At 41.5% G+C, this 17,672-nt stretch overlaps 1 protein-coding gene and 1 pseudogene across 1 annotated transcript in view; both read left to right on the top strand.

Annotated features, from left to right (window-relative positions):
* LOC118384874 (F-box only protein 15-like) lies at positions 1–2,125 on the top strand (annotated as a pseudogene).
* A 5,410-nt stretch (positions 2,126–7,535) lies between these two features.
* LOC118384873 (transmembrane protein 132D-like) overlaps positions 7,536–17,672 on the top strand; it is a 46,280-nt gene continuing 36,143 nt past the window's right edge. Inside the window, exon 1 of the mRNA XM_052521286.1 lies at positions 7,536–8,116. Within this exon, the coding sequence (XP_052377246.1) occupies positions 8,074–8,116 (43 nt within the window). The 5' untranslated portion in view covers positions 7,536–8,073. The remainder of the gene's footprint in view (positions 8,117–17,672) is intronic.

Genomic DNA, 17,672 nt, shown 5'->3' with positions numbered 1-17,672 from the left:
ATGCAAGAGGACAAGCCTCCTTTTGATGACGTGGACCCTAACTTCGGCCTCCATGATTACACGCTCCGCATTATACTGCACAACACTCTAACCCAGATAATGGCCCGGCCATTTCTCTCAACTCCACTGCCGCAAAAGTAAACAAACCACTACCAAGAGAGTTTCTATTCTAGACCTACTGTATACACTTTGGGTACCAGAATGCAGCTGTACCATACCACAGTATGTAGTTGACTTTGGTTGGGGTTGTCCAGCTCAGGTCCATGATAGTGTCATCCAGCTGAACGCCATCAATAGGGGAAGCCTGTCCCAGCGCACGCCTCTCTCTGGCAGAATCAGTATGCCCTGGAAGTGTGAGGCTCTGGAGGACACCGTGGAGGTACACTGACTCCCATTGGTTGAGGTTACACTTTATAATAATATATGCCATTTAGCAGATGATTTATCGAAAGCGGCTTAGTCATGCGTGCGTACCAATAGGCCTAGATGATGGGGATATTGTAATAACAGAACAGCAGACAGAGACAGTCTCTTGTGCTCTCTCTATGTCTTTCACTCTATTTCTTTCTCTCTATATGTCTTTCTCTGTCTCTCTCTGTCTTTCTCTCTATATGTCTTTCTCTCTATAGGTCTTTTTCTGTCTTTCTCTCTAAGTCTTTCTCTCTATAGGTCTTTCTCGGTCTTTCTCTCTATAGGTCTTTCTCTATGTCTTTCTCTCTCTTTCTCTCAAAATGTCTTTATATGTCTTTCTCTCTATATGTGTCTCGCTCTCTCTTTCTCTATATATGTCTCTCTCTATATATGTCTCTCTCACTCGCTGTGTCTTTCGCTCTATATGTCTCTCTATATATACAGTGGGGAGAACAAGTATTTGATACACTGCCGATTTTGCAGGTTTTCCTACTTACAAAGCATGTAGAGGTCTGTCATTTTATCATAGGTACACTTCAACTGTGAGAGATGGAATCTAAAACAAAAATCCAGAAAATCACATTATATGATTTTTAACTAATTAATTTGCATTTTATTGCATGACATAAGTATTTGATACATCAGAAAAGCAGAACTTAATATTTGGTGCAATTACAGAGATCATACGTTTCCTGTAGTTCTTGACCAGGTTTGCACACATTGCAGCAGGGATTTTGGCCCACTCCTCCATACAGACCTTCTCCAGATACTTCAGGTTTCGGGGCTGTCGCTGGACAATACGGATTTTCAGCTCCCTCCAAAGATTTTCAATTGGGTTCAGGCCTGGAGACTGGCTAGGCCACTCCAGGACCTTGAGATGATGTAAATGAATTACTTAAAAATCATACAATGTGATTTTCTGGATTTTTTTAGATTCGCTCTCTCACAGTTGAAGTGTACCTATGATAAAAAATTACAGACCTCTACATGCTTTGTAAGTAGGAAAACCTGCAAAATCGGCAGTGTATCAAATACTTGTTCTCCCCACTGTATGTATCTTTCTCTCTCCCTCCTCTCTGTAGAACTGCTGCATGATGAGCCTGACCCTGATGGATGAGTACCAGAATCCCTTCTGGTGTGTCAGCACGCCCGTTTCAATGATGCTAAACAACAAGGAGCCCTTCTCCGACAACTACGAGGGCCAGCACTTCCTGATCAAGTACCAGGATATGACTCAGAGGGCAAGGTAAACCAACCCCATATGACCCAGAGGGCAAGATAAACCAACCCCATATGACTCAGAGGGCAAGGTAAACCAACCTCACATGACCCAGAGGGCAAGATAAACCAACCCCATATGACCCAGAGGGCAAGGTAAACCATCCTCATATGACCCATGCATCAGAGGATAGATGAAGAGGCCTCTTTGTTTATTTTTGTGTGGCAAGGTTGGGTTGGTTTACTACATACTAGACACCATATCAGTGATAACATATATGTACTGTATTTATCACCCATAACTTAAGTAATTTAGCACATATGGGGAGCAGCAACCAGGAAGTGGATGTAACTTTTTTCTCCATAATAACAGTAATGTATTTATTCTTTAGTATTGTAGGTGTGGCTGGAAAAGCAGAGACAGTACTTCCTCATCAAACTGGTAGTCTTCATTGCCACGGCCAAAGTCAACAAGCACTTTGGGAGAGCCTACTGACGCTGCATGTAGAGAAGGCACTGTACTACACACCTCTGTCATAATTATTACATAATGATGACGAGGTGTCCTAAACAGTCATGACAACTGTTTATGACATCTTGTATGTCACTGTTAGGACAGTATTAGCTATGTAGGCCTTATGCCAGAGGTTTCAAGTAAAGTGCTTTGTAAATTGATGCCTTAGTTGAGTTTTGTTTTGAGTTGGCTTGAAGTAGTTCAAGCCGGAGGGTTTGCCCCTGCAAGTTTTAGTTTTCTTCCATGTATTTATATATTTGTATGCATTGCTTTGTGAATCATTTGTCCACATCGGTAAAATGTGATCCTAGATATTATATAGAGTAAAATAAATGTGAAATGTGTTAAGAGAGTTAAGAACGTTTAGATTACAGATGGATTATCTGATTGTATGAAAACATTTTGATTTATATATTTCTGTGTTGTTTTTTTAGTGAGCCATAGTGCATTAATCACCAGTTGACCTAAATCAAAGGGAATCTTACAGCAGAGCGCTGTAGTAGCTCATTAGAGGGAACTGCCTGCATACTGCTGTGTTAGACTTTACATCCTCAGGATGGCAGCAGTCATCTTCACCCATAATAGCATTATTTCCAGAATGAGTAAAGTGCAAAGGCCTTTTGCAGCCAGTGCTCCCTCACAGTGCTGGCCATGACCGCTTTCTTCGAAGCTGAGTGAAGACTCATCACACTAACTGTGCATACACCATGCACTAACGCCAACTGTCTAACAGCACAGATAAACCTTCTATAAGCATCAACATTATTATTTCTAAATACTGGCTGCAAATGCCCAAAAATATCAAAGCCTTCATTCATACAAGTATTTTTCAGTACAGTACAGAAGCTAGTAAAGAGTTATTGATAGAGTGGAAAGCAGCAATGCTTCAGTACATTTGGAACAGGGGCTCTGCGTACGTTCTAAAAGAAAAAGCAAGAAAGAGAAAAAGACAGTGGAGATTACACTCATATATCACTGCATCCTGGCTCCTGTGCCTCCCTCCGGATCCTGAGTGAGCTGTTAGCTCCCAGGACCTCTGAGGCTATCGGATGTTTAAAATGCTCACTGGCTGTGACCTCTCCATCTCTGCCACCCATTCTACCTAGCACTCCACCAGAGGGGCGGGACCAGTCATCCATCTTCTGGTGGCCTTTTCTGATGAATATTTTACAGGGCCTAATAGTGCTGTGTAAAACCTCACCATCACATCTCCATTACCCTCCCGGAAACCTCAACAGACAGCTTGGATCTCTACAAGGAGAAATATGGTAAAGATTAGGTAGTGTATTGTGCCAGCTGACCTTCTGGTGCCAGGTGTGTGTTTAAATCCCTCATAGTTCTTTTAACTGCTCTTAACTTGGCTTGAGAATGTGTTAAGGTTTAAAATAACTTTTCCAACATCTATTGTGTGCCTGTGTGTGTGTGCGTGCATGTGTGTGTTTGTGCGTTTGTTTGAGTCCTGAGTCGATGCCATAATTAATGATGCCATATAAAAAAAAGACGTATCCCTAAGTCAGCACAAGTGATAAATAGTCAAATAAAAAAGTGTGTTCACATTGAATACCCTTCTGCCACTTCAACCCATTAGGTTTCCCTCCCAGGATGTAGCTAAAGGCAAGACTCTGACTTGCCTGTCATTGGTGTGTGAGAGCAGGTGCCGGTGGGAGGACCATCCGCTTGGCCTGTAACTCATCCTGGTCTCCCGCGGGGCAGAGGAGTGATGTGTATGGTGGCCACGCTCTGAGAGCCACATTCATTCTTCATCCCACACTGTAATGCCATTGACACCAGGAAAGCAGGCAGCTCAGCCTAGTCCCAGCCATTCATCTTCGTCTGGGCCGTTCACAGTGGGCTCGCCATGAGGCATCGCCTCCCCTCAACCGAGTCTTGAGAGCTCCCAGAGCTTCCTATATGGACTGATTTAACTGCTGGACAGAACCCCCTTTATGACAAGACAACATGGTGCAGATTTGACTAAAGGTTATGTGGAGGCCGTGATAACAACAACGAATAGGTCTTCATAAATTATTTCACAACCCATATTGTCTTAAGTGATATTTAAAAAATACCTCAACTTGATGAGCTAATGATCAATCAGGAGATTCCCAATAGCCTATAGCACTGTACCAATACTGAGCGGGCATATTTGATTTACAGTAATCTCTCCGCTCAGGTTTGAAGGACACAATGAAGTCCCTCTCATCATCATTCAGCTAATGGAGAGTAATGGAGAGGTTGATGACAGATTAAGGCACAATAGCTCAATGTCAATCTCTGTACAGGATTAATGTCAGCAAAGGTTAACAGAGCCACCAATATTCCAGTGACCTGGGTCCTTACATATAATTCATGGACGTTCTTCTCATGTTTCATCTCGACTGGGATTGGCAGGGGCAGGGCTGCAAATCAGGAAAAGGATCCTAAAGTTTTATGAGTGAGGGGCAATTGTAGGGTTAATGGTAAATATACTGCTATATACAATATAATATTACACATATTGTACTATACCTTAGGATTTGTCTTTGGACAGGTTTCCTGAACCATTGATGTTAAAGTATAATTTTTGGGGGGTCCGAATAGAAAATGTATTCTAATTTCAGAGCCAGAACAGAGGGGAATGAATAAGGAAAACTCACAATGTGAGTCACAGCCAATGATTTATATATACACTAGACGACTAACAGGGGCGCTTGTTTTGAAGCCACCACGCCTCCATTTTAGCACTCTCACAAAATATTTTGGAAGCTATAAAAAAGCATTTAATTACATTTTTACATTTGTTTTTACCATGTTTATTCTGTTACAGTCACCTCAGTGCATACTTAAGAACTATATGTGACCTAAACATACAAATACAAAATTAAAGCCTTTTATTGGCCAATACATAGCATCAGTAATCCAGAGATTATATACCATACATCATTAGCCACAGCCCCAAACACATAATTTGCTTTTTTTTCTTACACAAATTCTTTCAGCTTCTCTTTCATCCCCACTAAGCTCCTCCTACCAATCGCCATGAGGGAATCATTCTTCTCTGCTCATCTGTCTGAACAGCTGGACATCCATCCAGCTTCCAGTCAGTAATCAGGGTTGACCCACTCTAGATTACCATTCAACCTTTTGGCCACCTGGCTAGTTTATAAGGCCAACAGCAGTGATCAGACCACCTCAGTTCCATCCACAATCTTTTTTGCATGTCTCGAGCTGCAAAGCTAAGATCTGGAACAGTTCCCAGACCCAACGGTTGCCATCACAAACACTTGCATTTCAGAAGCTTTCATAAGCGGAGAGAGATACAAATCTCATTCACAAATGAATGCAGGTCGACGTTTCTCATGAATCTTGGCTTGGAGACAGAACTGAGCGATGTCCGCTAGATGGGCCAGCTGCAAACTCAAAATTGGCAATATTATAAAAATTCATGAAAAACATCATGAGCTTTTTGGTCATAATTTAAGGTTTAGGCATTAGAGTTTTTAGCAGTGTGGTTAGGGTTAAGGTTAGTGTTAGGTTTAAAATCAGAATGTATCTCTTTGTGGCTGTGCCAGCTAGTGACCACTCTGCGCAGCTACCCCAGCACATGAGTCATCCCAGTAAATGCCAAACTGCCACATTAATGCTAATTTAAAGCTACCAGGCCCTGTTTGGCTTGTGGTAAAGGGTCTTTTGACAATGTTAAACATATCACACACTAGGGGGTCCAGGATGGATTGCAGCAGACTTCCTCTGGTTCTTTTGCCTGAAACAGTTGTGCTCCATTGGTTCCCCTTCTTTATAGCTGCTTAGAGGCACTTTAATTTCTCTAAGACACATATTTATGCTAAGCTGCTGGCGCTGTCCGGGATGGGATGTTTATTTATTTGTATTTGTCTGTCCCTGCATAAAGCTGCTACCTTGGCAGTGGCACCCCCATTAAAAAGCAGGACGCTCTGCTGAAGCAGAGGGTGGAGGGTCGCGTCGGGTTGGCAGCCATGTTCCCCTGGCTCACTGATTTATTTCAAGCATAAAGGAGTGTTGACACGTGTCCTTGCACAGACAAACAACACGCGGCTATAAACCACAGGACACTGGGAGTCACCCTCTGCCACTCAGCCCAAACAGAAACGGAGTCAATAGAGATGAGAGGAGTACAGGACATGTCTGACAGTATTATTGGCTGATTAAACCCTGTAGGTTTACTGTAAGTTAATGTTCTCTCAGCCAGCCAGCCAGGCAGCCAAAGCCTTGGTATGGATCCAGAGGGGATGACACAGCCTTGGTATGGATCCAGAGGGGATGACACAGCGTTTATGAAACATATTCTCACCTCCTCCCATCCCTAAAAGTGTCCATCTCATCATCTGTCCACTGCCCCAGCAGGGTGACATCGTCATCATCGGAAGCTGCGTGGCATTTTAATTCATATCTTACACACCATGATGTTTAGTGTACTACTACATTGAGTGAGGGCCTGATATTTTAGAACAAGACTGGGTTAAAATTAAATGCAGCACAGACACTGTGCATTTTATGGAATTTCTATAGTATTTGAGACGTGCTTGCTAGGCAAAGGAATGTGGCAATCATACAGTAAATGATCTGAGAGGATGGGATTGAGTTCAGTGAGATCATGCATATCTCCACCAAGCCCTTTGGTGTTTCAATTTGCACCCAGTTCTTTCAGATCTACTATAGAGAATCTCCGAAATGTCTTGTCATGGGGGCTGATGATTCGGTTTGAAACGTGTCCCATTTCTGCTTGTTGTTCTGCTGAAGAACGTGAACAGCGGTCAGTAGATACCACTGGTACTGTATGCATGCCACTGGCTGAAAAGTGTCTGCCATGCAGGCCCACAACGGTGTCTTCGAATGGGCATCTTCGCATTGCGCACTAAATTGTTGGTGACTTATTCGTTGATTTTATGTAATTACGTTAGTTACATTAGTACGCAAAGTTTAGGAATTTAATATATATTTTTGGATACGTTTAGTCCTATGTAAACTAAATAAATCTTGTTTGTCGAGATTTGAGGCGTTTGAACATCTGGACATCACATTTATATGCAAGTCATCTTTATATAAATCCAGTTTTTTATTACTGTAGGCATGTTCGTCTCAACTCTAACTTTATGATGGGGTATTTATTCAAGGCTACAAAAACAGAGGACAATATAACTGATATACAAAAAAAAATTAAATTAAATAAAAAATATATAGGCATATAGCCAACAGAGTAGGTCTATATCTAGGCCTGTTATGACTTGTGCATAGTAGTTATACAACATATTCCAGATGGGATAGTCCATAATTAATTGAGAAATCACTAGATTCTATTGACTACTCATGCAGTTCATTTCCTCGCAGCCCCTTTCCCCCACGGCGATTACGCACGAGAGTCGTTAATCGGACGGAAGATGGGAACAGCCGATCTATGGCATAGCCTGCCTTGATGTTTGCTCATTGTGTATGCAGGACTGAACAGGATATAAACTAGCCTCTGTTCACTGTCTACTCTCTGGAGTGTGCAATTAATTGCGTTAACATTAAACGGTGGATTTACTGTAAGAAGCAACAACCCTCAACTTGAACATTTTGTTCTAACCTACAAATTGGCGAACAACAAGCGAAAGTGAATTTGACGCAGAAAAATCAGATGGAGGCAACATACAAACATTTGCGTAATGTGGATACCAAACCAGGTGGACGTAAATAACACTGAGTTATTATTTGGAATAGGAATGTACTGTTGCGTCTGTTATTAATATAGGCATATCTTCCCATCAGAGCCCTTTACTTTGTTGGGAATTGAAGAAATGTAAATTACCAGAGATGTGTGTCAATTGACAGCAGAAAGACAGAAGCTCTTCCCTCGGTGCGGTGTTAGAGCGCTCCTCTAGATTATCAGGACTTTCCAATTTGACAAGACACACTACTTTCCTCTCCGTGTGATGTTGCCATTTGCCACAGTGTTCATTTTCACACTTCTGACAGGTAAGACTTGCACTTTACGTTGATGGATGGTGGTTATTAAATCGTTTTCAAAACATTTTTAAAAAATCAGTTTGTACATGATCTATTTCATTTGAATTGTCACCCATATGTACTTTACTGTAGGCTACTTCACTGGTACTGACAAAGGTTTTGTTAAAAGTAAACAATTGGTCAACAGATCAAAAATTAATGTAGTGTCCTCTTGACAGTTGGAAACACATTTGAATGAAAAGCTTCTTTTATAACATTAGCCCCATACTTTGATGTAGATGCACTCATTCATTTAAAACAACAGTTCCTATTTACATACACAATGAAAAAGAGGATATGGCTTTTTAAAGAGACAGGAACCATGATATCTAAATTTTTTAGTTTGCATTTACATGGGATGATAATCCTGAAAATAACATGTATTCTATGATGCTTTGAGATACCATTAGGCCAGGGTTTCCCAAAGTCGGTTCTGCGGCCACCTCTGGGTGTACGTTTTGTTTTTTGCCCTAGCACTACACAGCGGATTCAAATAACTAAATCAAGCTTTGATGATTTTAATCAGCTGTGTAGTGTTAGGGCAAAAACTCTGCCGTAGGCCAATGTTTGCTAGAAAATAGTCTGGCATGACTACTGTTTATTAATTTGGACTAAGTTGCTTAATCATTTCCCTTGCTTCACTGAGAGCCCAACTAGCACATTTGGTTCCATGGAAGTTGTGGGAATGTATGTTTTTGATTTCACCTTGTTTGTGGGAACGAAGCCATGCGTTTTCTCACTGGTAAAACAGGACATTTTTTAAATGTTCTGAGAATAGAAGTGAAAATGTATCCTGTTATTAGGTTGCAGGGAGGTTCTGAGAACGTCTTACTCTGGTTCCTTGAAAGTTTTCCTCTGAGGTTTTATTAATGCTCTGAGAATGGAAAATATAGGTTATTTGGAGATTTTTTTAAATAACTTCCTTAAAACGTTCACAGAAAGGACACATGGAAATGTATTTCCTGAGGCATTAATCATGCAAACACATTATTTTATTGTCTCTTTCATTGTGACATGGCATCAGTGAGATTCAAACCTATAATCTTCTGTTCTGTTCTCCATCTATGGAATTAGTCCCCTGCGCCACCAGGATGGAGCTAGCATGCCATGTGCAAAAATAAAATAAAATAGTTCATTTTAGTCTATTCAAATAGACCCCATTTCAAAGGAAACAAGCACTTCTGTTTTTTTCATTTTTAATACATTTGCAAAACTTTATACAAACCTGTTTTCGCTTAGGCGTTATGCGGTATTGTGTGTAGATTGATGAGGGGAAAAACTAATTTAATACATTTTGGAATAAGGCTGTAACGTAACAAAATGTGAAAAAAGGGAAGGGGTCTGAATCATTTCCGAATGCACTGTATCCTTAAGGTCCCTCAGTCGCGCAGCGAATTTCAAACCACAAAGACCAGGGAGGGTTTCCAATACCTTGCAATGAAGGGCACCTATTCGTATACGGGTCAAAATTAAAAAGCAGACATTGAATATCCCGTTGAGCATGGTGAAGATACTAATTACACTTTGAAAGGTGTATCAATACACAGTCACTACAATGATACTGGCGTCTTTCCTAATTCAGCTGCCAGAGAGTAAAGAAACCGCTTAGGGATTTCACCACGAGGCCACGGTGACTTTAAAACAGTTACAGACTTTCATGGTTGTGATAGGAGAAAACTGAGGATAGAAAAACAACGTTGTAGGTACTTAATTATCCTGTAGAACAGAAAACCAGTACGCTCCGGACCTCGTAGGGTAAGAGTTAATTACCCCTGCCCTATATAGTGCACTACTTATGTCCACAATACTAACCTAATTGACAGAGTGAAAAGAAGGAAGCCTGTACGTAAAAAAAAAATTCCAAAACATGTATCCTGTTTGCAACAAGGCACTAAAGGAATGCTGCAAAAAATGTGGCAAAGCAATTAAGGTTTTGTTCTAAATACAAAGTGTTTTGTTTGGAGCAAATCCAAAACAGCACATTACTGAGTACCACTCTTCATATTTTCAAGCATAGTGGTGGCTGCATCATGTTATGGGTATGCTGGGAATCGTTAAGGATTGGCATTTTTTTCAGAATAAAAAAATAAATGGACAGGCAGAGGAAAACTTGGTTCAGTCTGCTTTCCACCAGACACTGAGATAAATTCAAGTTTCAGCAGGATAATAACTAAAAACACAAGGCAAAATCCACACTGGAGTTGCTTACCAAGATGACAGTGAATATTCCGAGTTACAGTTTTTTACTTAAATCTGCTTGAAAATCTATTGAAAGACCTGAACATAGTTGTCTGACAATGATCAACAACCAATTTGAATGGTCAACAACCAATTAGAGCTTGAAGACCTTCGAAAAGGATAATGGACAAATGTTGCACAATCCAGGTGTGGAAAGCTCTCATTAAGATTTACTCAGAATGACTCACAGCTATAATCACTGCCAAAGGTGCTTCTACAAAGTATTGACTCAGTGGTGTGAATACTTATGTACAGTAAATTAGATATTTCTGTATTAAATTTTCAAAAGATTTCCTAAAGTTTCTAAAAACATTGTTTCACTTTGTCGTTATGGGGTATTGTGTAGATGGGTGAGATTTTTTTATATTTTGAATTCAGAGTGTAACACAACAAAATGTGGAATAAGTCAAGGGGTATAAACACTTTCTGAAGGCACTGTAAATAACTCTCAATGTATTTACTGTAAACATTAACTCTGTAACCCATTACAGTTACACCACTAGGGCAGAAGCGCAGTGGTCAGCTTACCTGCTCCAAAGATGAGATCAACAATAATCTCCGCAGCACGTACAGTGGCGCTATCAGAGAGCAAGATCTGGAGCACTGCAAAGCCTTGATAGTTCCACCAGTACCAACCACAGAGTTCAACGAGAATCCCAGTTGGAAGGAGGTATTGGAGGTTGTCAAGAGGGCAAGAGCTAGCTCAGTGTGGTGTGGTGTGCCCTACAAGCTCTACAAACACTGGCCATAGCTACTACACCAGCTCTAGAGAATTCTGAAGGTCTTCTGGAGAAGGGGCAAAGTCACTCAACTGTGGAGATGTGCAGACGGAGTATGGATTCCTAAGGAGGAGAACTCAAAGAACATAAACCAGTTCAGAACCATCTCACTGCTGTGTTGAAGGAAAGATATTCTTCGGAATTGTGTCCAGGCATCTGACAGACTACTTCCTGAAAAACTCCTACATCGACACATCAGTCCAGAAAGGAGGGATTCCGAAGGTATCAGGGTGCCTGGAGCACACAAGCATGGTCACGCAGCTAATCAGAGAAGCCCAGGAGAACAGAGGAGACATTGCTGTACTGTGGCTGAACCTCACAAACGCTTATAGCTCCATACCCCACAAGCTGTTTGAAGTGGCTCTAGTTCGGCACCACATCCCAGGCTGGACTACTACAACAGTTTCAGTTTGAGAGTCACCTCTGAGTCCACAGCATCGGAATGGCACAGGCTTGGGAAAGGAATCATCACTGGCTGCACCATTTCAGTGATCCTGTTTGCCCTTGCCATGATCATGCTGCTGACGTCAGCAGAGGTGGAATGTAGAGACCCGCTGACCAAGTCTGCCATGCGACAACCTCCTATCAGAGCCTTCATGGACGACTGGTCTGTGACAAGAACATCTTGTCCCTGTAGTAGGTGGAATCTGAAGGGGTTGCAGAAGCATGTCACCTGGGCACGGATGATCTTTAATCCAGCAAATCTAGATCCCTGGTGGTGGAGATGGAAGACAGTGGACAGGTTCCGCTTTGCCATTCAAGACACACATATCTCATCCGTCACAGAGAATCCAGTGAAGCATCTCAGTAAGATGTTTGACAGCAGCCTGAGGAATACAGCATCCATAAAGATAGCCAACCAGGAGCTGGAAGCGTGATTGTACCAACATGGTGTCACGGCCATCGAACGAAGTAGTCTAAAGTGCAGCGTGGTGAGCATACATTTTCCTTTTATTTAAAATGTCACCAACAAATGAAGACACAACCGTGAAGCTTACAGGGCTATAATGCCACTAACAAAAGTCAACTACCCACAAATACAACAGGGAAAGAAGGCTGCCTAAGTATGATTCCCAATCAGAGACAACGATAGACAGCTGTCCCTTATTGAGAACCATACCCGGCCAAAACATAGAAGCACAAAAACCTAGAAGACAAAAAACATAGAAAACAAAACATAGAATGCCCACCCAAATCACACCCTGACCAAACCAAAATAGAGACATATAAAGGCTCTCTCAGGTTCATGGTGTCCTCCCACGGATCCTCTGGCTCCTGCTGGTCCTGATCTTACAGTCAAGGGGTTCGAGAGGGTCAGCAGCTACCTCCACATGTGGCTGGAATTACCTCAAAGCCTGAGCAACATTGCCCTGTACGATCAGAAGACAAAATCTTTAGTTACTCATCATCATTATACCACCCTGCATCCCACTGCTGGCTTACTTCTGAAGCTAAGCAGGGTTGGTCCTGGTCAATCCCTGGAAGGGAGACCAGATGCTGCTGGAAGTGGTGATGGAGAGCCAGTAGAAGGCAGTAATTTCTCTGGTCAAAAAATAAATATCCCAATGCCCCAGGCCAGTGATTTGAGACATTGCCTTGTGTAGGGTGTTGTCTTTTGGATGGGATGTTAAACCGGTGTCCTGACTCTCTGTGGTCACTAAACAGCCCATGGCACTTATTGTAAGAGTCGGGGTGTCAACGCTGGTGTCCTGGCTAAATTCCCAATCTTGCCCTCATACCATCCCCAGCTTACAATTGGCTCCCTCTCCACTGTAACTATTCCCCAGGTTGTTGATGTAAATGAGAATGTGTTCTCAGTCAAATTACCTGGTAAAATAAGGGTTTAAATAAAACCAGCAGCCCTTAATGCCAGCCAAGTGACCCAAAAATCTTCTGTTCTGCTGGGGCAATGTTAATTCACCATCATGTCCTCTGTGCCTGAAGAGAGAAATCCTTGAGCACATCCTCAGCTGCTGCTCAAAAGCCTTAGTTGAGGGTTTCAACTGCTGGTGTCACAACCAGGTGCTCAAAGCCTTAGCGGATACTATCTGCAGTGGAATCAGCTACTGCAAGCGCCTCTGATCAACGAAGCAGGCAATTGTATTTGTCAGAGGTGGGTAAAAGCCAGCTACAAGAACCTCTTCTTTCAACAGCTCCAGACTGGGAAAGCAGCTCAGACGACATTGAGGCCAGACATTGTGCTGCTTTCCGAAACCTCCAAGCAGGTTATCTTACTGGAGCTCACTGTCCCTTTGGAGGACTGCATTGAGGAGGTCAATGACAGAAGGAGGGTGAAGTACGAGGACCTGGTGGAGCAGTGCCGCAGGCAGGGGTGGAGAGCAAGGTGTGAGCCTGTTGAAGTGGGCTGCAAGAGGGTTCGCAGGTCAATCCACAGAGGCATCACTGATCATGTGTCCACGTGCATCGCAATATGTATTTTTCAAAAAGAGAACATGACTTTAAATGTAGAACATGAGGAAAACTGTAGGAAACGTTACGCTGAAGTACTGAAATTCCCACAGAAGCACATTGTTTCTTAACTATTTGAGAACATTCCAATGTCAAACAGTTGGAGAACATTCCTAGAACATTACCAAAAATGTAAATAATATATAACTTTGTTTTGAACTTTTAGGAAATATTGTGTAAAAATAATAAAGCAAGAAAATCATTTTTTTTTGTCAAGTTCCTTAAATGTGCTGAGAATGTTCCAAAGCCAAGCAACTATCCTGCACCATTACCAGAAAGTTTTGGGAAGGTTGGTATGCAATATAACCATAAGACAAGCACGCTCTCACCAAGCTCTAAGAAACACGAGGTTCTCAGAACGTTATGTGCTAGCTAGGATGCTAGTAAACTTGTCATTTTCAGTATTTATGAGGAACTTAAATGTTGAGATCTCCCTCTATCTACTAATGAAAAGCACTCAAGGAAAGATGGATCAACAGTCTCAATTATTGTACCATAGAGTGGATCAGGAATGTCAAACTAATTTTGCCCCGAGGGCCGCACTGTATGATTGTAGGTACATTATTATTTATACACAGTTTCCATTTGATTGGACCCCCACTGGCCCGCTGGCCATATGTTTGACACCCCTGGAGTAGATGAATGATGTGCATTGCACTAAACCCTCAACCACACGTTGGATGCAGTATGCTTGAACCCCCTTGTTTGAACAGTACCACTATTCCAACCACAGGTCCAAGTTGAATCATTATGGTGTGGTGCGATCACACGTGGTGGTGTTGGTGGTGTAGGTTTTTGTAGACATGATTTGTTCACAAGGCATGTGTGTTTTCAGGACTGTTTGGCCAGAGGATGAGGTGCCAGAGTGAAAATCAAGCCAAGCTGTTTGTCTTCTGTTGATAAAGATTTCAGACGTGTGTGTGTGTGTGTGTGTGTTGTGCCGTCTCATCCTTCTAGGGTGGGCCTTGCTGTGCCACTGTGCTCTTCACGTTTGTATTAAAATGATAGAGCTCAGTCTTTTGATGTCCTCCCTGCTTGGACATGAATATGCATGCATTTATTATCTTCCATTGCTGTGCACTCATTAAGATATCCAAGCTGTGCCTAAACACAGGTCTAGCCTGTAGAAAGATTAAAACATCAGTAAGTATTCATATTTGCTTAGTGCACAATTTCACCTCATGACCCTCTATAACCCCAGTTTATCCTTGGAAATTAAAATGTGATTTTGATTGACCCTCTTTCGTAAGAGAAAGGTCACATAGGTTGAGCCATGAAGGGCAGCACAACCCTTCCATTTCACAACAACAATTGGCCAGAGACTGCTTACTCTCCTCTAACAAAATGCTAATGATTTTGCAATGTGTTCATTAATATTTTGCATGTGTGATCAGTGATTGGCTGCTTTTTTTCATGGTGAAATCTCTGAGCAGGTTCCTTCCACTCCAGCAACTGGGTTAAGAATGACTCTTATATATTTGCAGTGACTGGGTGTGTTGGGTACACCATCCAAAGTGTAATTAATAACTTCACCATGCTCACAGGGATATTCAATGTCAGCTTCTTTTTTTTACCCATCTACCAAAAGGTGCCCTTCTTTGCTAGGCATTTCTTTTGGCCTTTTCTACTATAAAGCCCATAGACAGGCATTGAATAACATTCATCAATGTCAAAAAAATGAATCATAAGAAACAAGATTTTGAAGTGTCTGTCCTACAAATGTAGGCGATATAAAAAAAAAACTGGAAATATTTAGTATAATTTTTTGCACTAATTTAACCTATTTTTTGGCGTAGGCACGAAACTATCATCATACTTCAATTCATTTTTTAAAACAGTTACCTTTAGACGAGTCCTGTGACACTTGTGTGGGTTGTAGAGCAAACCGGTGAACACCATCATGTGAAAGTCTCCCCTTTCCACAGAGTGATCATAATGTTTTTTTAGGTGAAACCGTTCAGACGCTACAGATTATTACATGAGAAGCTGACATATGGAATTGTTTTAAGATGGGCATACTATGGATCATTAAGCTATTTGATTTACAATTTTAGGACGCCTTTAGGTATAAACATTGTACATTGTAGAATAATAGTGAAGACATCAAAACATCTATATAACACATATGGAATCATGTAGTAACCAAAAAAAGTGTTAAATAAATAAAAATATATTTTATATTTGAGATTCTTTAAAGTAGCCACCCTTTGCCTTGACGACAGCTTTACACACTCTTGTCATTCTCTCAACCAGCTTCATGAGGAATGCTTGTCCAACATTCTTGAAGGAGTTCCCACATATGCAGAGGGCATGTTGGCTGCTTTTCTTCACTCTATGGTCCAACTCATCCCAAACCATCTCAATTGGGTTGAGGTCGGGTGGTTATGGAGGCCACGTCATCTGATACAGCACTCCATCACTCTGCTTGGTCAAATAGACCTTACACAGTCTGGAAGTGTGTTTTGGGTCACTTAGCGCAAACCAGATGGGATGGCGTATCGCTGCAGAATGCTGTGGTAGCCATGCTGGTTAAGAGTGTCTTGAATTCTAAATAAATCACAGACCGTGTCACCAGCAAAGCACCCCCACATCATCACACCTCCTCCATGCTTCACGTGGGAACCACACATGCAGTGATCAGCCGTTCACCTACTCTGCATCTCACAAAGACACGGCAGTTGGAACCAAAAATCCCACCGGTCTCTTCTTACTATTGGTGTCCTTTAGTAGTGGTTCCTTTGTAGCAATTTGACCATGAAGGCCTGATTCACGTAGTCTCATCTGAACAGTTGACCTTGAGATGTGTCTGTTACTTTTATTTGGGCTGCAATCTTAGGTGCAGTTAACTCTAATGAACTTATCCTCTGTAGCAGTAACTCTGGGTCTTCCTTTCCTGTCAAGGTACTCATGAGAGCCAGTTTCATCATAGCGCTTTATGGTTTTTGCGACTGCACTTTTTCCGGATTGACTGACCTTCATGTCTTAAAGTAATGATGAACTGTCGTTTCTCTTTGCTTATTTGAGCTGTTTTTGCCATAATATGGACTTGGTATTTTACCAAATAGGGCTATCTTCTATATACCTCCCCTACCTTGTCACAACACAACTGATTGGCTCAAACGCATTAAGAAGGAAAGAAATTCCACAAATTGCCAAGAGTGTGCAAAGCTGTCATCAAAGCGAAGGGTGGCTACTCATAAGAATCTCAAATATTTTTTGATTTGTTGAAGTGCAACACTGGCGGATGTGGTGGATTGGGATGCATCCAATGCAAAAACAACTGATATTGGTGGGATTTTTTCTATTATGTAACCGGTGCATCAATCGACTCTGGGGGTTAAACATTATTATGCAACTTATTAGGAAAGGAAAGGGGAATACCTAGTCAGTTGTACAACTAAATGCCTTCAACTGAAATGTGTCTTCTGCATTTAACCCAACCCATTTATTGTGTGAAGGCCAGTCACACAAAATATCAATTTAATAATTTTTTATTCAGGCTGTGACACAACAAAATATGGAAAATGTAATGGGGTATGAATATTTTCTGAAGGCACTGACTGTACAAAACATTAGGAAAACCTACTCATTCCATGACATACTGACCAGCTGAATCCAGGTGAAGGCTATGATCCCTTATTGATGTCGCATGTTAAGTGCATTTCAATCAGTGTTGATGAAGGGGAGGAGACAGGTTAAAGAAGGATTTTTAAGCCTTGAGATAATTGACACGGATTGCATTTGTGTGCCATTCAGAGGGTGAATGGGCAAGACAATATATTTAAGTGCCTTTGAATGGGGAATGGTAGTAGATGCCAGGCACACTGGTTTGAGTGTACAGTGCCTTGCGAAAGTATTCGGCCCCCTTGAACTTTGCAAACTTTTGCCACATTTCAGGCTTCAAACATAAAGATATAAAACTGTATTTTTTTTGTGAAGAATCAACAACAAGTGGGACACAATCATGAAGTTGAACGACATTTATTGGATATTTCAAACTTTTTTAACAAATCAAAAACTGAACAATTGGGCGTGCAAAA

Source organism: Oncorhynchus keta, chromosome 6, assembly GCF_023373465.1.
Source record: "Oncorhynchus keta strain PuntledgeMale-10-30-2019 chromosome 6, Oket_V2, whole genome shotgun sequence".
In the NCBI taxonomy this organism is placed as follows: Eukaryota; Metazoa; Chordata; class Actinopteri; order Salmoniformes; family Salmonidae; genus Oncorhynchus; species Oncorhynchus keta.
Note: the sequence above shows the minus strand (reverse complement) of the source record. Positions and strands in the feature narration are given on the sequence as shown.